General features: G+C 50.9%; 1 protein-coding gene across 1 annotated transcript in view; it reads left to right on the forward strand.

The window, feature by feature from the left end:
• The first annotated feature begins 13,366 nt into the window (after positions 1-13,366).
• LOC140410958 (NACHT, LRR and PYD domains-containing protein 3-like) overlaps positions 13,367-24,040 on the forward strand; it is a 28,961-nt gene continuing 18,287 nt past the window's right edge. The window contains exon 1 of the mRNA XM_072499815.1: positions 13,367-15,153. Within this exon, the coding sequence (XP_072355916.1) occupies positions 13,367-15,153 (1,787 nt within the window). The remainder of the gene's footprint in view (positions 15,154-24,040) is intronic.

Below are 24,040 nucleotides of genomic sequence, written 5' to 3' on the forward strand. Positions count from 1 at the left end.
ACCTCTAGCCATTTAGACTGGGTGTTGATTAATAAAAGGAACATGGATCCTTGAAAAGGGCCAGCAAAATCCGCATGCAAGCGCGCCCAAGGCCGCCCTGGCCATTCCCAGTGATGCAGGGGCGCGGCCGGCGGAAGCTTCTGATGCTCCTGACAAATGGAGCAGTTTTGGGCCACCTTCTCAATGTCAGCGTCGAGGCCTGGTCACCAAACATAACTCCGGGCCAACATTTCCATTTTGGTCACACCTGGATGCCCATTGTGCAAGTCTCTCAGTATCAGCTCCTGTCCTTTTTCCGGGACAATCACACGCGTCCCCCACAAGAGGACGCCGTCTTCCACGCTGAATTCTGACAGCTTGGAGGAAAATGCCCGCAACTCGCCTGGAAGCAGTCTATGCTGCCCACCATACAGGACTATGTGTCGAACCTTTGACAGGACTGGCTCCGTCTGGGTCCACTCACGGATCTCTGATGCCCTGACAGGCAAGGTGTCCATAAAATTTAGGGATGCAACCACCTCACTGGTCGTGGGGGTCGACATGGGACCGGTCGATAAAGGCAATCGGCTCAGTGCGTCGGCATTCGCTATCTGCGTTCCTGGTTTGTGCTCCAGAGAATACTCGTATGCAGTGAGCAACAAAGCCCAGCGCTGGATCCGTGTGGAAGCAATGGGCGGTATTGGCTTATCCTCTCAAAAGTCCCAGCAGAGGCTTTTGATCAGTCACGATAGTGAAGTGGCGGCCATACACGTACTGGTGGAAACGTTTCACCGCAAAGACCACTGCCAGGCCCTCCTCCTCGATCAGCGCGTACTTTTTTTCCGCTGCAGTGAATGTGCGGGAGGCGAAAGCTATCGGCCAATTGGCCCCGTTCTCCATCTTGTGGGACACGACGGCCCCAATACCATACGGGGACGCATCACATGTGACGAGCAAAGGCTTTCCAGGATCATAGTGGGTTAGTAACCCAGACGATGACAATTGTTGTTTTACCCGCAGGAAAGCGGTTTCTTGCGGCTGACCCCAAACCCAGGTGTGATTTTTCTTTAGCAGAAGATGCAACGGGGCCTGCGTCATTGCCAAATTGGGGAGGAACTTCCCGTAATAGTTTACGAGGCCGAGAAAGGAACGAAGATGCGAAGTGTCAGTCGGGGCGGGGGCCTGTTGAATCGCGCGCACCTTCTCTGCGACGGGGTGCAAACCTTCGCGTTCCACCCGATAACCCAGGTAGACTACTTCCTTCGCCTGAAAGACGCACTTTGTGTGACGTAAACGGACTCCAGCCTCCGAAAAGCATCTAAGGACAGCATCCAGATTTTCCAAATGTTCCTGCTCCGACGTCCTTGTGATCAAAATGTCATCTAAGTAGACAGCGACACGCGGTAAACCTCTCAAAATGCTCTCCATAACGCATTGAAAAATAGCGCAGGCAGAGGATACTCCAAAGGGCAAATGTGTATATTCATACAGGCCCCGTTGTGTATTAATCGTTACGTATGGTCGGGAGGCAGGGTCCAGCTCCAACTGTAGGTAGGCGTGACTCATATCTAATTTTGTGAACGAGAGTCCACCTGCAAGCTTTGCGTAGAGATCCTCTATGCGAGGCATTGGATATCGGTCGAGTCGGGAAGCCGTATTCACGAAGTTTATAGTCGCGGCACAAGCGAACTGTGGCATCTGGCTTCATTACAGGTACAATTCGTGCTGCCCAGTCAGCGAAATGGACGGGCCTGATAATACCCAAAGTTTCCAAACGAGTGAGCTCCCCTTCTACCTTCTAGAGCAAGGCGTAAGGCACCGGGCGCGCCCGGAAATAGCGCTGCGTGGCTCCTGGTTCGACTTGGATACGGGCTACGGCCCCTTTTATTTCCCCAAACCGGGCTGGAATACATCTGGGTATCGTCCTAGCACCTCAGTCAACCCTCCAGAAACTGTTTGGAGGATGTGCTGCCACTGCAAGCGCAAATGGCGCAACCAGTCCCGACCCAACAGGCTGGGCCCATGGCCGCGCACCACGAAAAGTGGGAAACGCCCCACCTGGCGTCCATAAACAACAGGGGTCATCGTAATTCCTGCACTGTCCAATGTTTCCCCCGTGTAGGTGGCCAACCTGGCCTGTGTGTCGGTTAATGTAAGGGTTTGTATACCCTGCTTGATGCGGTCGAATGTCCTCTGGGCGATCACAGAGACCGCTGCGCCAGTGTCCAACTCCATCTCAAGCGGGTGACCATCTCACTTAATTTTTCGATTTATCAAAGGGCCGACTGTAGAAGCCAGGTATTTCTTATACAACTAGTATAGGTAAAAGATAGCTGTTTAAGCATAAAAATTAAGCCCCAGTTTTAAATACTCATTTAAAACTGAGAATTTCAGGTACCATAAATTCAGGTCTTCAATAGATACATGAAACAGCATAAAATTCCATCATAGATTAAAACAGCACAGTTGCAAGACAATTTGACACTGCTTGTGATAATTGTCAAGGACAAGGACTGAATACCATAGCAACATGAAGGCACCATTGTTCACAATGCAGAGAACAGCTAAGTGAGCAGAAGACCAGTTTTTGTTGTTTAGAATATCACATTCCATAACATGTAGACATGAAACAATTAAAAGCTAATACTGCACATTGAAGATGGACGTCTTGCCATCAAATCAAATGTGTTTGAGTCTAACCCAAACCAATTAGGATTATATTGGGGTGTGATTAGATGACTAAAGCCAGACATGAAAGTGTATAACTGAAAAGTTTCCGCCCGCCATTTTAGAGATGTCTTTTCCGGGGTGTTAGTCTGTGTCAGTGATGTAGTGTATTTTTATGACTTTGAGTTTGAGTTTAGCTGAAGATTAGCTCTCTCTCTCTTCATGTTTCATTTCCAGACTTTGACCTTTTAAAAGTTACTTTAGAGCTGTCTGCCTAAGCAAAAAAGATAATGTCTGTAATTCTCTGAAAGCTTCGAATTGTCTACAAATTGCCTTTTAAATGACTTTCAAATTGTAATCAAGCGACTACAAATAAAACAATTCTTTTTGGCACCTGAGAAATTTTAACTGCAAATTTCTGCTGAGTCCCAGTAATCGCAAAGTGCTACTGGTAACCAAATAGTGGAAATGATATAAATTCCTTCAACTTTACACAGTCGAATAATACTAGGAATCCAACAACTTGGCATAGTCCAGAAATATTACAAATCTTACAACTTGTCGTATTGCGCCAGGACTTTGATTCATCAACTAAGCTTCCCCCAACTTGGCGTAGTTCGGCAGGTTAAGATCCTATCAATTGCAGATTCAACCACTTAAGCTAACAACTTTCTCTGGGTGGCCGCATTGTTAATACCGCAAACCAAACGGTCGCGTAACATTTCTGACAAGGTCTCACCATAGTCACAGCACTCCGCAATCCTGCGTAGCCTGGATAGAAAGTCGGCAAGGGATTCTCCTGGGGTCCTCTCAGCGGTATTAAACCAGTAATGTTGGGCTATAGTGGACGGGGTTGGGTTAAAATGCTGCCCCACTAAATTCACAAGTTCATCAAACGTTTTGGTGTCCAGCGCAGCTGGGTACATAAGGCTCCTAATCACCCCAAACATATGCAGGCCACAGGCGGTGAGCAATATGACCACCTGGCGCTCGTTTTCGGTGATATTGTTTGCCCGGAAATAGTAACGCATCCGTTGTGCATACTGGTTCCAGCTTTCCAGCGCAGCATCAAAAACATCCAAACGACCATACAGAGGTATGGTGTAATAGAAAACAACTTCCAACCTGTATCCAACAAAAATCCAGGGAGGGGGCTTCAGCAGTGTAGACAGCTATTCACTCTAACCCTCATCGCCAGTTTTGTGAGGGCCACGAAGAATCCAGCTTGGGTTTCAAGGATAGAAAGAAATAACATTTATTTACAATAACATAGATATAAACAGCAGCAACCTCACTTGCTGCTTCCTCCTTCCTGCTGGTTCCAAACTGGCCAGCTTTATTTATACAGGGAGTCTGCTAATGATTTTCTCTGCCCTCCTAATTGGGAGAGCACATACTCCCACAGGATTGTGGGATTGTCATTAGTCCCCAGCCAATGGTAAGCAGGCAGGTTATAACAAACCTTAAAACTAATGAAGAAGTTTGGAAAGTGGGTTTGTAGTGTGTATATAGAATACAAGTGAGAAATATTTTGATGTTTGCTTTTATTTGAAATATGACAGCACACGGTGTCTGGTAACATATATCGGCTAGGCATCTGGACCAATGAATCCACTGGTATCAATAGATGTCATATATCCTGTAGAAATTAATTAAAACAGGCGCTTATCAATGTGATTTTGTTGGTGGCACAGTGGTTAGCACAGCTGCCTCACAGTGCCAGGGACCTGGGTTCAATTCTGGCCTTGAATGACTGTTTATGCAGAGTTTGTACTTTCTCCCCTTGTCTGTGTGGGTTTCTTCCGGGTGCTCCAGTTTCCTCCCACAATCCAAAGGTGTGCAGGTTAGGTGGATTGACCATGCTAAATTGCCCCTTCTTGCCCAGGTGTGCAGGTTAGGTGGATTATCCACGATGAATGTGTGAGGTTATGGGGATAGGGCTGGTGGGTGGGCCCAGGTAGAGATTAGTGCTTTGCTATCATGTGTTTTTGTTCTTTCTGTCAGTTCTTGGTGTCAGCAAATTAAACTTTCAAAGACATAGAAATTACACAATGTCTATATAAAACACATATGAACTCCATGCTTGACAATGACTGATATGCTAAATATAACACACAACACATTCAATTACCATATTAAAATTCAAAAGTACTATAGAATTACAAAAGCTGATTTCAGAACGTCATTCTAAACTGACAAACTCATACATAGTTTGAATTTGGAGAATGAAGCTGATAATTTTAATTGCGAGGGAGGTGGATAGTTCAACACCAGTGGTTGTTCAACCTCGACTTCTTGCATCACTGGCTTAAGGGTCAGATGTTTCTTTCTCCATTGTCAGGTTTGAGTGTGATGTTAAGACCAAGTCACGTGATGAACTGGTGTCCCAGAATTTAGCATAGAACCATATTGGGTTGACATAATTTGATTATTTGACTCATACCCATATGTAAACTACAAACTAATTGTAAGTAAATTATTTCCTACAGCTATTATTTGTGAAGTGTTGCACACATCTGGATCCTGACACATTGTGAAATTCTGTACACACCTGGCAGGATTCCTCTTTTGAAAAATATATTTGATTCCAAACATTATCAAATTCTTACATACAAAGGCTTAACTATATCATACAAACAGTTTGTCATTTTTATTTTAACAAAATAACAGCAACAACCCTAAATCCCCTATCCCCCTCAGCCCCACTATCCTCCCTCCCTTATCCCCTCCCCTCCTAACTCTCCCGCCTCACCCTAACTGCTGGCCACGAACAGGCCCTGAAAGAAAGTGATGAACAGCATCACCTGAAATAGAACCATCGTTCCGACTTTCTCAGGGTATATTTAATCTTTTCCAATCGCAGGAATTCTGCCAGGTCACTCAACCATGCCGAGGCCCTGGGTGGCACAGCCGACCTCCATCCAAGCAGGACTCGCCTTCGAGCCACTAAGGAGGCAACGGTCAAGATGTCAGCCTCCCTCCACCCCCCCCCCCCCCCCCCCGCATCAAGGAGCTCTGGGGGTCTGACACCCCAAAGATCACCACCAGTAGACATGGCTCTAGTTTGACCCCAACGTCCTCCGACATGATCTCAAAAAATGAGACTCAGAACCCAACTAACTTGGGCCACAGCCAGAACATGTATGAGTGATTTACAGGCCCCCCCTAACAACGCTCACACCTCTCCTCCACCTCCGGGAAGAACCCACTCATAGTTAAGTGCACTCTATATACTACTTTAAAATCAGGCTCAACCGAGCGCAGGAGGAGATAAAGTGCACCCTATGTAGGATCTCCGCAACACCCCTCCATCTTATCACTTCCTCCTCACCTCTTCTAGTGAGGGTTTCCTCGTCTCCAGCAAGCACTCATATATATTGGAGATCCTGTCTTACCCGACCACATCCCGTGATAGTATCCTATCTATCAGTATGGGTCTCAGCAACTGGGGGAATGAGGACAACTCTTTATCAATAAAGTTCCTCACCTGCAAATACCTGAATGCACTCGCCCATGGGAGTTGCAATTTCTCCACCATCTCCTACAGACTTGCAAACTACCTTCCACAGACAAATCACTGAGCCTCAAGTCCTCTTCCCCTCATATCCTGAACATTGCGTCTAGCCCTGATGGTGCAAACCCATGATTATCACAGATTTGTGACAATAAAGACATGTCCCCCAGTCCAAAATGTTGACTAAACTGTTTCCAAATTCTTAAAGACGTCACTACCAACTTAGCAGGGTCCTGTTACACTGTGAAACACCATACACACCTGGCAGGATCCTGATACATTGTGAAACCCTGGACACACCTGGCAGGTTCCTGATACACTGTGAAACCCCGTACACACCTGACAGGATCCTGATACACTGCGAAACCCCGTACACACCTGGCAGGATCCTGATACACTGTGAAACCCCGTACACACCTGGCAGAATCCTGATACACTGAAACCCAGTACACACCTGGCAGGATCCTGATACATTGTGAAACCCTGTACACACCTGGCAGGATCCTGATACACTGTGAAACCCCGTACACACCTGACAGGATCCTGATACACTGCGAAACCCCGTACACACCAGGCAGGATCCTGATACACAGTGAAACCCCGTACACACCTGGCAGGATCCTGATACACTGCGAAGCCCCGTACACACCTGGCAGGATCCTGATACACTGTGAAACCCCGTACATACCTGGCAGGATCCTGATAGACTGTGAAACCCCAAGCACACCCGGCAAGATCCTGGTACACTGTGAAACCCCGTACACACCTGGCAGGATCCTGATAGACTGTGAAACCCCAAGCACACCCGGCAAGATCCTGGTACACTGTGAAACCCTGCACACATCTGGCAGGATCCTGGTACACTGAAACCCCGTACACACCTGGCAGGATCCTGATACACTGTGAATTCCTGTACACACCTGGCAGGATCCTGATACACTGTGAAACCCTGTACACACCTGGCAATATCCTTATACACTGTGAAACCCTGTACACACCTGGCACGATCCTGATACACTGTGAATCCCTGTACACACCTGGCAGGATCCTGACACACTGTGACACCCCGTACACACCTGGCAGGATCCTGATACATTGTGAAACCCTGTACACACCCGGCAGGATCCTGATACACGGTGAAACCCTGTAAACACCTGGCAGGATCCTGATACAGGGTCGCCGTACACTCCTGGCAGGATCCTGGTAGACTGTGGAACCCTGAACACAGCTGGCAGGATCCTGATACACTGTGAAGCCCTGCACACACCTGGCAGGATCCAGCTACTCTATGACACCCTGTACACACCTGGCAGGATCCTGATACACTGTGAAACCCTGTACACACCTGGCAGGATCCTGATACACTGTGAAGCCCTGCACACACCTGGCAGGATCCTGCTACTCTATGACACCCTGTACACACCTGGCAGGATCCTGATACACTGTGAAACCCTGTACACACCTGGCAGGATCCTGATACACTGTGAAACCCTGTACACACCTGGCAGGATCCTGATATACTGTGAAACGCTGTACACACCTGGCAGGATTCTCATTCACTATCAAATCCTGTACACACCTGTCAGATTAATGATGCACTGTGAAACCCTGGACACACCTGGCAGGATCCTGATACACTGTGAATCCCTGTACACACTTCTCAGGTCCCTGATACACTGTGAAACCCTGGACACACCTGGCAGGTTCCTGATACACTGTGAAACCCTGGACACAGCTGGCAGGTTCCTGATACACTGTGAAACCCCGTACACACCTGGCAGGATCCTGATACACTGAAACCCTGTACACACCTGGCAGGTTCCTGATACACTGTGAAACCCTGTACACACCGGGCAGGATCCTGATACACTGTGAAACCCCGTACACACCTGGCAGGATCCTGATACACTGTGAAACCCTGTACACACCTGGCAGGATCCTGATACACTGTGAAACCCCATGTAAACCTGGCAGGATCCTGATACACTGTACAACCCTGTATGCACCTGGCAGTTACCTGGTTCACTATCAAACCCTGTGCACACCTTGCAGGATCCTGATTCACTATCAAACCATGTACACACCTGGCATGTCCTGATGCGCTGTGAAACCCTGTACACAACTGGCAGGATCCTGATACATTGTGATATACTGCACACACCTGGGAGGATCCTTATACACTGAAACCCCGTACACACCTGGCAGAATCCTGATACACTGTGAAGTCCCGTACACACCTGGCAGGATCCTGATAGACTGTGAAACCCTCTACATTCCTGGAAGGGTCCTGATACTCTGTGAATCCCCGTTTACACCTGGCAGGATCCTGATACACTGTGAAACCCTGGACACACCTGGCAGGATCCTGATACACTGTGAATCCCTGTACACACTTCTCAGGTCCCTGATACACTGTGAAACCCTGGACACACCTGGCAGGTTCCTGATACACTGTGAAACCCTGGAGACACCTGGCAGGTTCCTGATACACTGTGAAACCCCGTACACACCTAGCAGGATCCTGATACACTGTGAAACCCTGTACACACCTGGCAGGATCCTGATACACTGAAACCCTGTACACACCTGGCAGGATCCTGATGTGCTGTGAAACCCCGTACACACCTGGCAGGATCCTGATACACTGTGAAACCCCTGACACACCTGGCAGGATCGTGATACACTGTGAAACCCTGTGCACACCTGGCAGGGCCCTGATACACTGTGAAATCCTGTACACACCTGGCCGGGCCCTGATACACTGTGAAACCCCGTACACACCTGGCAGGATCCTGATACACTGAAACCCTGTACACACCTGGCAGGATCCTGATACACTGTGAAACCCCGTATACACCTGGCAGGATCCTGATACACTGTGAAACCCTGTATGCACCTGGCAGTTACCTGGTTCACTATCAAACCCTGTGCACACCTGGCAGGATCCTGATTCACTATCAAACCATGTACGCAACTGGCAGGATCCTGATACACTGTGAAATCCTGCACACACCTGGGAGGATCCTTCTTCACTGAAACCCCGTACACACCTGGCAGAATCCTGATACACTGTGAAACCCTCTACATTCCTGGCAGGGTCCTGATACTCTGTGAATCCCCGTTTACACCTGGCAGGATCCTGATACACTGTGAAACCCTGTACACACCTGGCAGGATCTTGATACACTGTGAAACCCTGTACACACCTGGCAGGATCCTTTGAATGTGAAGGCAAACAAATACTGGGATTCAGCGGCAAGGGGTATCGCAAAAAAGGCGTGTTGTAAGTCCACAAGGGTAAAGACAGCTGCCTCAGGTGGGATATTACTGAGGATTGTAGCCGGGTTAGTGACCAGGGAATGCAAGGGTTCAATGATCTGATTGATATGGCGGAGGTCCTGGACCAAACGCCATTCAGACGGCCGCCCAACCTTAGGAACCGGAAGAATAGGGGTGTTACAGGGCGATTGGCACGGAACCAAAATTCCCTGTTGAAGGAAGGACTGTATCATGCTAGAGATTCCTTCCTCAGCGTCAGGGCGAATAGGGTACTGAGAAATGGAGGGCAGGGGCACACCGGACTTAACCTTAATAAGAACTGGAGGCACATTAGTAAGACCAACTTCGTGTTTGGACGCAGCCCATAAGTCTGCAGGAATCTCTGGGGACGGGGAACGGTTGGTCCAATGGTGGTTCAATGTACCATCAACACAAAAGGGCTGTGAAAAATACTGTAACGTGCCTTCAGGGAAGGTCTGTCGTCCAGTATAAAAAGGATCACATTTTCCTTGGAGGGTAGCAACCAGAAAGCCCAGTGACCTGGCACTGTAGCCTGCATTGACAGTGAGGGTAACGTGAGGTGCCACTAGTCCAGACTGTTTCCAGAATACGAGGGGCACTTCAACAAGAAATGCAGAGCCCTCTTTTCCCTCAGCATGAGCGATGAAAGTAACCGCCACTGTGGTCCCGAGGGAGTCCTGGTAGGTGGTCTCCAAATCGGGCGAACACCCCGTGTGGTCATAGCAAAGGGTCACTTGTGGATGAGGAACATGCAAGGGAGGCAAAAAATTGGAGGGATCAAAATCAACGGACCACCATTGGGGAGTGAAAAAAAGGGGTAAATTTCGAGGCTGGACTTGTGGAGCCGTGGAGATCATGACGCCGTCGTCAAGGCAAACAATCTCAACTTGTAAGGGACATAACAGATCACGGCCAGCAAGATTAACACCGAGGGTACGCGTGACAGTGAAGGGAATACAACATTGACGGTCATTAAATTGAACCAGAAGAGGTTTCGTGAGTTGGTATGTAGCCCCCTCACCCATAAAACCAGAAAGTTCCACATAATCGTCTGAGAGAGGAAAACAATATTGTTTAACTAACGTCAAATTCAACGTAGAAGCAGTTGCCCCTGTATCAATGAGGAAGGGGACGGGAATACCCTCAATGTGAATTGTAGCTGTGGGTTCCTCAGAGTGGTCGCCAGAGAGAACCGGGAAATTGGAGCGGGCCAGTCAATAGGGGTTGGAGTCAGTGAAGGGAGCATACCGCCATGGAGGGGGTGCCCTGTCTCTGCGTGAAGCAAGGCCATCCCTAGCATAGTGACCTGTTCGTCTGCAATTAAAGCAAGTGACACTGTCTCGGGTTGGAGGACAAGGCCGGGGAGGGCCTTGGTGACGTTCATAGGGTGGAGTGTTCCTGCGAGGGGGTCGCTGGACAAACTCCGACTTTATTTTGGGTGTAGGAGGGTCCCTTCCGAAAGCTTCTCTGTCACAGCCATTGCTCCAGTAATAAGAGATAGCACGTCGCATGTGGGATTTGGAGCTATCAGACCAATCTATATTATTAGTTTTAATACTGGTTGCTATGCGGTCAGGCACGACCTGCATAAGCAGCGCATTGAACTGGGGAGATTTCAAGCCCGCATTAAAAGTCTCATCACCGGAATAAAGAGTGTAAATTTCACAAAAGCGGTCAGAAAATTCAGGACCCTCCTCCTTAGGAGTGGGTGTACAATCAAGAATTTTGGAGATATCTACAGGTTTACGGAGAGCACGCTTAAGTGCTGGTAACATTAAAGCGAGTTGAGCCTCATCTGATGGATTGTTGGTTTTAAATGCATCCCATGTGGTCCCATGATCCCCTAATTCTCATTTCCATTTCTCACCTAAATCTGGGGGAAGGGATGAAAAAATAAGGGAATACTGATCCCTAGAGTAGCACCACACACAGTCGCAGTTCTCCTCAGATATTCAGTAAAGCCCTTTGGGTCCGTTTTATGTGACGGACAGTGAGCCATGATCAAACAGAGCTCCTGAGGTTTAAAAGCCTGCCATGTCTCAATAAATTGGTCGTCGTCATCAGTCGCTCGAGGGTTAACGAGACGTCGGATTGGAAAATTTGCAGGGGGAGGCGGTGGTGGAAAAGGCTCCTCTACCGGTGCTGTACGGATAGTTAATTCTTGGAAAGCCTGATTAACAGAGGTAACGGGCTGATCGAGGAAGGGGGTTGGTGCTTTTGAGCGAGTGCGTGTTGCAATGGGAGTAATAGGAGCAGGGAGATTATCGGCAGCAAGGTTGTTACAAGGGGGAGGGGGAGAACGGGGCTGCCGCACCGTGGAGGTGGGAAGAGGCGGACAAGGGGGCATCGTGGGATTTAATTCCTCCTCCTCCTCTGTATCAACCGAATAGGGAAACAACGGCATGCCAGAGGTAGTGGGAGGATCCTCCTGATTTTTAATCTGATGGGCTATTCCGACCTGCTTACCGCCCAATGCAGTATTATCCCCCCCTTGATTCTTAGGATCTTTCCTGTCCCATAGTTTACATTTGAATTTCAACGTTTCCCAGTCTTTGGTTTCTCCGTCTTTATAATCAGCAATCCCTCTCCTACGTGCATTGTCCCTCCAACTCATTAACAAGGACAGTTTGTGTCGTCTGTCTGATTCTTTTTGCCATTTGGTAATTAATTTCTTTCATTTGGCTCCGGCATTCCGAGACCAAATGGCTGTCTCTGCCGCGGTGCAGTTTTCTAAATTCCAGGTACCACCTAGTGGCCAAATTTCAGATCCGAATTTCTTATTTAAAGCTGAAGACAAGAGGCGTAAATTGCGTTCCTTATCAGGGAACATGGTGCACATAAAAAGCAAGGGAGAATTGTCCTCCGTTTTGTCCAGGCTCTGGCCCATGACTTTTAAGGAGTGGAAAAAAAATTAAAAGAGAAAAAAAATGGGGAAAAACTGTCTTGTAAATTTAAAAGTCAAAAATCAAAATCTGGTCCCTGACCTAGCCAAGCCTGTGTATCCCTGTCCTGGGGAAAAAAAACAAGAGCAGGGGGTCCCTGACCTTAGGCTATGAACGACAACCGGGTCCCAGACCCTAAGAACTTTACTCACAGTCAAATTTAGATTCGAACACCGTCACCTGTCAGCGTTATCCGTCAGGGACGAGGGGTCACAGCACCGATCCGAGAGAGAGAGAGAGACCAAGGTTAAAGCTTACCTTGTTGCGCCGTCCGTCTCCGCTCTCCGGGTTCGTGCTCGATCACTTGTTCGGTCCCCCACGGAAGCCACTCAGGGTATTGGTGAGGGCTCGCAGCGCCACTGTCGTCTTTTAAAATCTTTCCTACTTCAAGACTGTGAAAAAAACAACTTTACACCTTGGTTTCGATAAAACTAACTTTGTCTTTATTGACCAAAGTCTGCATGCAGTATGGCTACAGGTTAGAGAGAGAGAGAGCTGTTAAGGCAAACCTGTTCATTCTTTCTCAAGCTCGCAAAGACATGGAGAAAACGTTCAATATTTATACAAAAGCTGTATCATTTTACAAAAACAGACAAAAATGTCAATACAGTCATAACTTCTGATCAAACATGTTGTCATGGAAAGACCCTGACTCGGCTTATTTGCAGTATTTTGTCTTTAGAGGATTTAAGACGTGGTCCTATTTTGTTTTTCACCGCTGCCCTCATGATGCCTTGACGCAGATGGACCTAGGTCATGAGGAGGTTGTGTTATTAGGACATTCCTAGATCGTGGCTTTGTTATCAGGTTTTACTAAGGTCAGGCACTATTTTCCCTCTTCTGGCCTTGTATGATACGATTATGTGGCTTCTTAGCTTTGTCTAGTTTGTCAGGGTCTGGTCTTGGCACTTAGCTGACACAGCTTTCTAATACATGGTTACATAAGTTGGCTATTTTTCCCATCATGCTATTGCTGAGTTTGTACACTTTCACACTGTCTGTTCTAATTGTAGATGTTCAGCAGAAACACAAGGAGACACTCCGGGTACAAACTGAAACACTGAGAGTGAACACTATCCTGATAAAGGAGAAGGTTAAGATTTTCCAGCTGGTTGATCGATACGCTGAGCTAACGATAATTTCTACGGTTCGAGATCGGACACTTGTAGAACATGAACTGCTGGCAAGAGGCCGAGACCATGAAGAGTGGAGAAAGAAACATCTCCGGAGAGAACTGGAAAAAATCCGAACAGATCAATTATTCCAGAGCAGTTTTTCCAAGAGAAAATCAAAATCTGGGAGTTCAGCAGCAGTGAGTGGAGTCCCGGGAATTGGAAAAACAACAATGGTACAAAAGATTGTTTATGACTGGGCCACTGGGAAAATATACCCAAACTTTCAATTTTTTTTCAGTTTCAAATTCCGGGATTTGAACAGTATTAACTGTAGAATAAACCTGAGGAATCTGATACTGGATCAGTATCCTTACTTTGGGAATGTTCTGGGAGAGCTCTGGAAGAACCCAGTGGGTTTGTTGTTTATATTTGATGGTTTGGATGAATTCAATGACAGGATTGATTTTGCTGATACTCGGAGAGATACAGAACCTCAGTCCATGTGCACAGATCCTGAATGGTGGTGTGAAGTGTCTGACATTGTGTACAGTTTAATACAGCACAAGCTGCTCCCAGGATGCTCAGTGCTTGTGACCAGCCGCCCCACTGCATTACATTTATTGCAAAAGGCTGAGATCAGTATCTGGGCTGAAATCCTGGGATTTGTTGGTGATGAACGGAAGGAATATTTCAACAAGTTTTTTGAAGATCGGGCAGTGGCAGAAGCTGTTTTCAAACATGTGGAGGAGAACGAGATCCTGTACACCATGTGCTACAACCCTTCCTACTGCTGGATCCTCGGTCTGTCACTGGGTCCCTTCTTTACACAAAGAGACAGGAAACAGCAGCAAGTTCCCAAGACCATCACCCAACTATATTCCTACTATATTTACAACATTCTGAAAAACCACAGCCGAGAGATTGAAAACCCCCGCGATGTGTTACTGAAGCTTGGTGAGATGGCCTTCACAGGAGTCTCCGAGAAGAAGATTGTGTTTAGAAATGAAGATTTGATCAAGTACAATCTACAACCTTCCCAGTTCCTGTCTGGGTTCCTGATGGAACTTCTGGAGAGAGATGACTCTGTCCAGAGTGTGGTTTACACATTCCCACACCTCACTATCCAAGAGTTTGTAGCTGCACTCGCACAATTCCTAACACCAGATCCCGGGGATATCGGGAAACTCCTCAGTGAAACCCACAGCAAGGGAGATGGACGATTTGAGATATTTCTCCGTTTTGTTGCTGGTCTCTCCTCCGCACAGGCAGCTCGGCCCCTGGAGAGGTTTCTGGGTCAATTTCTTCATCAAACAACTTGTGGAGTTATTGACTGGGTGAAGGAGAAAGTTGAAGGACAGATCGGAAACATGAAGAGTGAAACTGGGAAAAGGAACCTGCTGAGCACATTCCACTACCTGTATGAGTCTCAGAATAAAACACTGACTCAGGCCACAGTGGGATCTGTGAAAACACTCACCTTCAATGAATTGCGACTGACCTCGATTGACTGTGTTGTCCTGTCTCAAACCATTGGACTCTGTGATACAATACAACACCTTGATTTAGAGAGATGCCTCATTCAGTCTGAAGGACTCAAGCGAGTGGGACCCGTGCTGCACAAATGTCAAGCTTTGCGGTAACTTTTTGTTGGGTCAATTTTAGAACCATCACAGATTGTGTTGTTGCTCTGTCATGAAGGAGACAAATTGCTCAGTTAAACCAGTGAGAAGCAAATACCAAACGGGCATTATCAATAATAAGAGGATGGGTTAGTAATTCTCCCAGGACTGGAGAATCTAAAGTGGATCTTTGTGAGCCAGTGAGGATTTTACAATTTATATTGGATCAGTAAGTACCTGGGCTGGGATTCTCCCCTACCCGGCGGGGCGGGGGGTCCCGGCGGGATGGAGTAGCGGGAACCACTCCCGTGCGGGCCGCCCCAAAGGTGCAGATTTCTCCGCACCTTTAGGGGCCAAGCCCTCACCTTGAGGGGCTCGCCCCGCGCCGGAGTGGTTGGCCTTTGGCGCCATGCCAGCCTGGGCCGAAGGGACCTCGCCGGTCGGCAGAAGGCCGCGCATGCACGGGAGCATCAGCAGCTGCTGACGACATCCCCGCCCATGCGCAGGGGGGGGGGTCAGTTCTGCATCGGCCATCGCGGAGGCAATGACCGAGGCGGAAGGAAAAGGGTGCCCCCACGGCACAGGCCCGCCTGCGGATCTGTGGGCCCCAATCGCGGGCCAGGCCACTGTGGGGGCACCCCCCCCCCCCCGGGGCCAGATCACCCCGCACCTCCCCCCAGGAACTCGGAGCCCGCCCCCGCCGAATTTTCGGTGCCGGAGAATTCGGCAGCCGGCGGGGGCGGGATTCACGCCGCCCCCCCCCCCCCCCCCGCCCCCCCCCCCCCCCCCCCCGCCCCCCCCCCCCCCCCGCCCCCCCGGCGATTCTCCGACCCAGCGGGGGGTCGGAGAATCCCACCCCTGGTGACTGCAGGTGGCTGACAACTGTGGTTTACTGCCATGAAGTGAATATAGGCTCGATGGTGGAATGTAAATATTAAGTATAAGCTGACAGTATACTTGGGGGCCAGTTTAGCTCAGCTGGCTGAACAGCTGGTTTGTGATGTAGAGTAAGCCCAACAGTGCAGATTCAATTCCCGTACTGGCTTAGGTTATTTTTGAAGGCCTGTCTTTTCAACCTTGCTCCTCACCTGAGGTGTGGTGATGCTCAGGTTCTATCACCACCAGTCAACTCTCCCCCTCAAAGGGGAAAGCAGCCTGTGGTCATCTGTGACTAAGGCAGCTACTTTACTTCAGACATTGAATGTGGAACATTTTTTACATCCACCATTTTAAACTAGAAACAATACAAAAACTTGAGTTTAAATAACTAATAGTCCAATATTGTATCAATCACTGTGTGATGCTCGATCAATAACGCCAGAAGCGAGATTGGAGACAATCAAAGGCTTTATTACACTAGATGTTTCCCTCAGCAGCGCAGGTACAGAAGGCAGCTGCTGGGGTGACACGGGCTCTTATACTCCACCTTACTGGGCGGAACGAGCAGGTAGGCTTAACCAATGAAAACAGTACCTCCTACACCAATGGTCTTACAGCATTACAGGGTACCGTTAAACCTCTAATACCGACTACCACACTGTGTGTCCTGTCAAAGGGAAATTTTCCGGATTGAAATATTGGAAAAATGGGAATTTACAGTATGGAATGACATTTGAAAGAGGGAATTGGCAGATAAACTGGCCCCAATCTTATGTGTTGTGGTATATAAGTCATGGTGTACACACGCACACACACCAGTCAGTGGTGAAGCCTCACACACACACCAGTCAGTGGTGAAGCCTCACACACACACACCACTCAGTAGTGAAGCCTCTCACACACCAGTCAGTGGTGAAGCCTCACACACACCAGTCTGTGGTGAAGCCTCACACACACCAGTCAGTGGTGAAGCCTCACACATACCAGTCAGTGGTGAAGCCTCACACACACACACCACTCAGTAGTGAAGCCTCTCACACACCAGTCAGTGGTGAAGCCTCACACACACCAGTCTGTGGTGAAGCCTCACACATACCAGTCAGTGGTGAGGCCTCACACACACACCCACCAGTCGGTGGTGAAGCCAACACACACACCAGTGATGCACTATCAATTACGATGAGACGAGAGTAGAGAGTAATCGAGGCTATATTACGCAGAGATGTGGAGCCTCCCGCAGCTGCTGCCGAAATGGCTGCAGCTTAGAGAGCGCACACATTTATACTCCGCCTACTGGGCGGAGCCAAAAGGCAGGGATCTACCCCCGTACCTGTACTACTGGCGCCTTACCGTAATACCCTCGTATGCAGTATGTACAATACAACAGTGGTGACTACCACAATCACCCCCTGTTAAAAAAAGAGTCCAGCTGGGGTGGTGGAAAACTATTTACATACAGGTTGTTTAAAATTTAAGAACGGTTACAAATTTAGACCATCGGGCGCCTTGATCCGTCATTGCGAGCGCCGCAGTTCTGGTGACGATTCAGGCGTCGGTTCGGTCGTCGGTGATTCCGGGAGCGGGTCAACCTAATCTTCATCCCCGGGTGGGACAAAGGGGAGGACGGACCGTCCTGGAGCGGGGGCTGTGGTGGGGTGCGCCGGGGGGAGGGAGGTGGCGTCGGGAGGGGGGGGGGGGGTGGAGGGGAGGGGGGAGGACCCAGCTGGCGCCAGGTCCCTGAGGGAGACTGTGTCTTGGCGGCCGTCGGGGTATGCTACGTAGGCGTACTGCGGGTTCACGTGGAGTCGCTGCACCCTCTCAACCACAGGTCTGCCTTGTGGGGCCGCACGTGCTTGCGGAGGCGAACGGGTCCTGGAGCTGCCAGCCATGTTGGGAGCGAAACCCCGGAGGTGGACTTCCTGGGGAAGGCAAAGAGACGTTCATCGGGAGTTTCGTTAGTCGCAGTGCACAGGAGCGACCGAATGGAGTGAAGGGCGTCGGGGAGGACCTCCTGCCAGTGGGAGGCTGGGAGATTTCTGGACCGTAGGGCCAGCTGGACGTCCTTCCAGACCGTCCCATTCTCCTGCTCCACCTGCCCGTTTCCCCGGGGGTTGTAGCTGGTCATCCTGCTTGAGCAGGTACTGGCGCAGCTCATCGCTCATAAATGATGATCCCCGGTCGCTGTGGATGTAGGCGGGGAAACCGAACAGAGCGAAGATGGTGTTGAGGGCTTAGATGACGGTGGCAGACGTCATATCGGGGCATGGGGTGACGAAGGGGAATCTTAAATATTCGTCGACCACATTAAGAAAGTACGTGTTGCGGGCGGTGGAGCGGAGGGGCTCTTTGAAGTCCATGCTGAGGCGTTCAAAGGGGCGCGCATTGTCTGGCCGGTAGAAGTGCGGTTTACACTCCGTGCAGACCTGGCAGTCTCTGCTGATAGCCCTGACTGCCACGATGGAGTAGGGCAGATTGCGGGCCTTTATGTAATGATAAAAACGGGTGACCCCTTGGTGACAGAGATCATCGTGCAGGGTCCGGAGTTGGTCCACTTGTGCGCTGGCACATGTACCTCGGGATAGGGCATCGGGGGGCTCGTTGAGCTTACCGGGGCGATACAAAATCTCGTAATTGTAGGTGGAGACCTCGAGCCTCCACCTCAAGATCTTATCATTTTGATCTTACCGCTGGTCAGTGAGGAGAGTGAATCTCCTGCCGGCCAGGTAATGCCTCCAATGCCGCACAGCTTCAACGATAGCTTGGGCCTCCTTTTCGACAGAGTGCCGAATTTCGGAGGCATGGAGGGTGCGGGAAAAGAATGCCATGGGCCTGCCGGCCTGGTTGGGGTGGCAGCCAGAGCGACGTCTGATGCATCGCTCTCGACTTGGAAAGGGAGCATCTCGTCGACTGCGTGCATCACGGCCATGGCGCTATCTGCCTTGATACGGTTGAAGGCCTTGTGAGCCTCGGCCGTCAGGGGAAAAACTGTGGAGTGGATGAGTGGGCGGGCCTTGTCCGCATAGTTAGGGACCCACTGGGCGTAGTACGAGAAGAACCCCAGGCATCGTTTGAGGGCCTTGGGGCAGGGGGGAAGGGGGAGTTCCATGAGGGGGTGCATGCGATCGGGGTTGGGCCCTAGAACTCCGTTCTGAACCACATAGCCGAGGATGGCTAATCGGTTCATGCTGAACACGCACTTCTCCTTGTTGTTGGTTAGGTTGAGGAGTTTGGCGGTGTGGAGGAATTTGGAAAGGTTAGTGTCGTGGTCCTGCTGGTCGTGGCCGCAGATGGTGACGTTATCCAGGTACGGCAAAGTGGCCCGCAGTCCGTACCGGTCAACCATTCGGTCCATCTCCCGTTGGAAGACCGAGACCCGGTTAGTGACGCCGAAGGGAACCCGAAGGAAGTGGTAAAGGCGGCCGTCCGCTTCAAACGCGGTGTACTGGCGGTCCGCCTTGCGAATGGGGAGCTGGTGGTAGGCAGATTTCAGGTCCACTGTCGAGAAAACCCGGTACTGTGCAATCTGATTGACCATATCAGATATGCGTGGGAGGGGGTACGCGTCGAGCTGCGTGTACCGATTGATGGTCTGACTGTGGTCAATGACCATCCTGTTTTTCTCCCCAGTTTTCATCACTACCACTTGGGCTCTCCAGGGGCTGTTGCTGGCCTCGATAATACCTTCCCGCAGCAGCCGCTGGACCTCAAGACCTGATGAAGGTCTTGTCCTGGGCACTGTACCTTCTGCTCCTGGTGGCGACGGGTTTGCAATCCGGGGTGAGGTTCGCAAACGGGGAAGGTGGATCGACGTAGAGCCGGAAGCCGCTGAACTCTACGCCCTGGATGGTGAGGGTGGTGGTGCAATACCCCCGTATCACCACGGAGTGGGATCCGGAGGCCAGGGAGATCCTGTGGTTGATGGGGTGTACCGTCAGGGAGCAGCGCCTTACCGTATCGGGGTGGATGAAGCTCTCAGTGCTCCCGGAGTCCAGAATGCAGGATATCTTGTGCCCGTCGACATTCACTGTCGTCGACGAGGTCGCGAGGTTGTGCGGTCGGCACTGGTAGATCATGATGGAGGCCAGACGTGGCTGGTTGGCGGCGGTTGCAGGCGATGAGCGGCCCGATGAGGTGCCCGACGAGCAGGGGTCCTGAGGCGGGGAAGATGGCAGCGCCCATGGGCCGCACTTGAGCTGAGGCAGGCAAGATGGCGGCGCCCACGGGCCGCCGTGTTGAGACGAGCAAGATGGCGGCACCCACGGGACGTACGTGTTGTGAGGGGAGCAAGATGGTGGCGCCCACGGGTCGCACGATGTCTGAGGCGAGGAAGATGGCAGCGCCCGCGGGTCATACATAGAGGGTGCCGGGACAATAGTGGTGACCGAGCGGGCCTGGCACACAGCAGCGAAATGTCCCTTCTTCCCCCAGGCCTTGCAGAGCGCGCTCCGTGCCGGGCAGCGCTGTCGGGGGTGTTTTGAGTGTACGCAGAAGTAGCACTTGGGTCCCCCGGGGTTGGTTGGCTGACGCGTGTCTCAGGCCTGGGGGAGGTCGCTGATGGGGCCCAGGGTGGGGTGTCCGTTGGCGGGGTCCACGATGCCCAGGAGGGGTGGGCCGTGCGGTGGGGGTATACGCCTGTACATTGCGTGAGGCGACTGTGAGCGAGAGCGCTAGTTTCTTGGTCGCTGCGAGGTCGAGGGTAGCCCCTTCTACACCCATGGGCAGCACGGTAGCATGGTGGTTAGCACAATTGCTTCACAGCTCCAGGGTCCCAGGTTCGATTCCGGCTTTGGTCACTGTCTGTGCGGAGTCTGCACATCCTCCCCGTGTGTGCGTGGGTTTCCTCCGGGTGCTCCGGTTTCCTCCCACTGTCCAAAGATGGGCAGGTGAGGTGGATTGGCCATGATAAATTGCCTGTAGTGTCCAAAATTACCCTTCGTGTTGTGTGGGGTTACTGGGTTCTGGGGATAGGGTGTGGAGGTGTTGACCTTGGGTAGGGCGCTCTTTCCAAGACCCGGTGCAGACTCGATGGGCCGAAGGCCTCCTTCTGCACTGTATAATCTATAATCTAAGAGGCGCTGGCGGATGTAGGCCGACCCTATGCCCATAACGAACGCGTCTCTAAGTAGCAGGACAGAATGTTCAGCGGCCGAAACGGTCTGGCAATCACAGTCTCTCACCATGACGTGCAGGGCACGCCAGAAATCTTCCACAGACTCATCGGGGAGTTGATGCCACGTGGACAGGAGATGCCTGGCGTAGATTTTGTTAGTCTGCTGAGTGTAGTTCTCCTTCAGTAGCGCCATGGCCTCAGCGTAGGTCGGTGCATCCCGGATGAGGGGAAAGATATCGGACCTCAGCTGCGTGTAAAGGATCTGGAGCTTCTGTGCCTCTGAGGGTGGGTCTGTCGCAGATTCAATGTATGCTTCAAAGCAAGCCAGCCAATGTGCGAAGGCCGACTTGGCATTGTCTGCTTGAGGGTGCAGCTGCAGGCGATCAGGCTTGATGCGGAGATCCATCGTTGTAAAATCTCTGCGTAATAAATTGATGCACTATCAATTACGACTGGACAAGAGTAGAGTAATCAAGGCTATATTAAGCAGAGATGTGGAGCCTCCCGCAGCTACTGCCGAAATGGCTGCAGCTCAGAGAGGCCACATATTTAGAACATAGAACATGGAACATTACAGGGCAGTGCAGGCCCTTCGGCCCTCGATGTTGCGCCGACCTGTGAAACCACTCTAAAGCTCATCTACACTATTCCCTTATCGTCCATATGTCTATCCAATGACCATTTGAATGCCCATACTGCGAGCCATATTTATACTCCGCCCAGTCCAGCAGGCAGGGATCTACCCCCATCCCTGTAGTACAGGGGCCTTACCGTAATACCCTTGTATGCAGTATATACAATGCAACAGTGGTGACTACCACAACCAGTCAGTGGTGAAGCCTCACACACACAGACACCAGTCAGTGGTGAAGCCTCATACACACACACACCATTCAGTGGTGAAGCCTCACACACACACACACGAGTTAGTGGTGAAGCCTCACACACTGTAGCGCAACAATTACTCACTCAAGTCGTGAAGTGATGAAGTCAATCGAGGCTTTATTAAGCAAGACTTGTTCCCCAGCAGCTCAGTTACAGAATGCGGCTGCTGGAAGAACTCGAGCTCTTATACTCCGCCTACTGGGCGGAGCCAGCACGCGGCAGATCCGTCGGGGCACGGAATGGCGATGGGGAAACGGGAGTACTCGTCCACCACGTTCAGGAAGTATGCGTTGCGGTCGGTGGAGGGGGGGGCCTTTGAAATCCAAACTGAGGCGTTCAAAGGGACGGGAAGCCTTTATCAGGTGCGCTCTATCTGGCCTGAAAAAGTGCGGCTTGCACTCTGCGCAGACTTGGCAGTTCCTGGTGACTGTACGGACCTCCTCCACAGAGCAGGGGAGGTTGCGGGACTTCACAAAATGGTAGAATCGAGTGACCCGCGGGTGGCAGAGGTCCTCGTGGAGGGCTTGGAGGCATTCTACCGGGATAAGGCATCGGACGGCTCGTTCAGCTTTCCGGGACGATACAAGATCTCATAGTTATAGGTGGAGAGCTCAATCCTCCACCTCAAGCTCTTGTCATTCTTGATTTTGCCCCGCTGTGCATTATCGAACATAAAGGCTACCGACCGTTGGTCAGTGAGGAGAGTGAATCTCCTGCCGGCCAGGTAATGCCTCCAATGTCGCACAGCTTCCACTATGGCTTGGGCTTCCTTTTCCACTGAAGAGTGGCGGATTTCTGAGGCGCGGAGGGTCCGGGAGAAAAAGGCCACGGGTCTGCCCGCTTGGTTGAGAGTGACCGCCAGAGCTACATCGGATGCGTCGCTCTCGACCTGGAAGGGGGGGGGACTCGTCGATTGCATGCATCGTGGCCTTTGCGATATCCGCTTTGATGCGGCTGAAGGCCTGGCGGGCCTCTGTCGTCAGAGGGAAGGTAGTGGACTGGATTAACGGGCGGGCCTTGTCTGCGTATTGGGGAACCCACTGGGCGTAATACGAAAAGAAGCCCAGGCAGCGTTTCAGGGCTTTGGAGCAGTGGGGGAGGGGAAATTCCATAAGGGGGCGCATGCGTTCGGGGTTGGGGCCTATCACTCCATTGCGCACTACGTATCCCAGGATGGCCAGATGGTTGGTGCTAAAAACACATTTTTCCTCGTTATAGGTGAGGTTCAGGGCGCTAGCTCTCTGGAGGAATTTGCGGAGGTTGGCGTCGTGGTCCTGCTGGTCATGGCCGCAGATGGTTGCGTTGTCGAGGTACGGGAACGTGGCCCGCAAACCGTGCTGGTCAACCATTCCGTCCATCTCCCGTTGGAAGACCGAGACTCCGTTCGTGACGCCAAATGGGACCCTTAAAAAATGGTAGAGCCGCCCGTCTGCCTCGAAGGCCGTGTACTTGCGGTCACTCGGGCGGAAGGGGAGCTGGTGGTATGTGGACTTGAGGTCCATGGTGGAAAAGACCTTGTACTGTGCAATCCGATTGACCATGTCGGATATGCGGAGGAGAGGGTACGCATCTAGCTGCGTGTACCTACTGATGGTCTGACTATCGTCTACGACCATCCTCTGCTTCTCCCCGGTCTTCACAACTACCACCTGGGCTCTCCAGGGACTATTGCTGGCCTGGATTATGCCTTCCTTCAGCAGCCGCTGGACTTCGGACCGGATAAACGTCCGATCCTGGGCTCTATATCGTCTGCTCCTAGTGGCGACGGGTTTGCAATCCGGGGTGAGGTTCGCAAACAAAGAAGGCGGTTCAACCTTGGGGGTTGCGAGGCTGCAGATAGTGAGTGGGGGTATTGGGCCGCCGAATTGGAACGTTAGGCTCTGGAGGTTACACTGGAAATCTAACCCCAATAGAGTGGGAGCGCAGAGTTGGGGGAGGACGTAAAGCCTATAATTTTTAAACTCCCTCCCTTGCACCGTTAGGTTCGTGATACAGAACCCTTTGATCTCCACGGAATGGGATCCCGCTGC

The sequence above is a fragment of the Scyliorhinus torazame genome, chromosome 4, assembly GCF_047496885.1.
Source record: "Scyliorhinus torazame isolate Kashiwa2021f chromosome 4, sScyTor2.1, whole genome shotgun sequence".
Taxonomy (NCBI): Eukaryota; Metazoa; Chordata; class Chondrichthyes; order Carcharhiniformes; family Scyliorhinidae; genus Scyliorhinus; species Scyliorhinus torazame.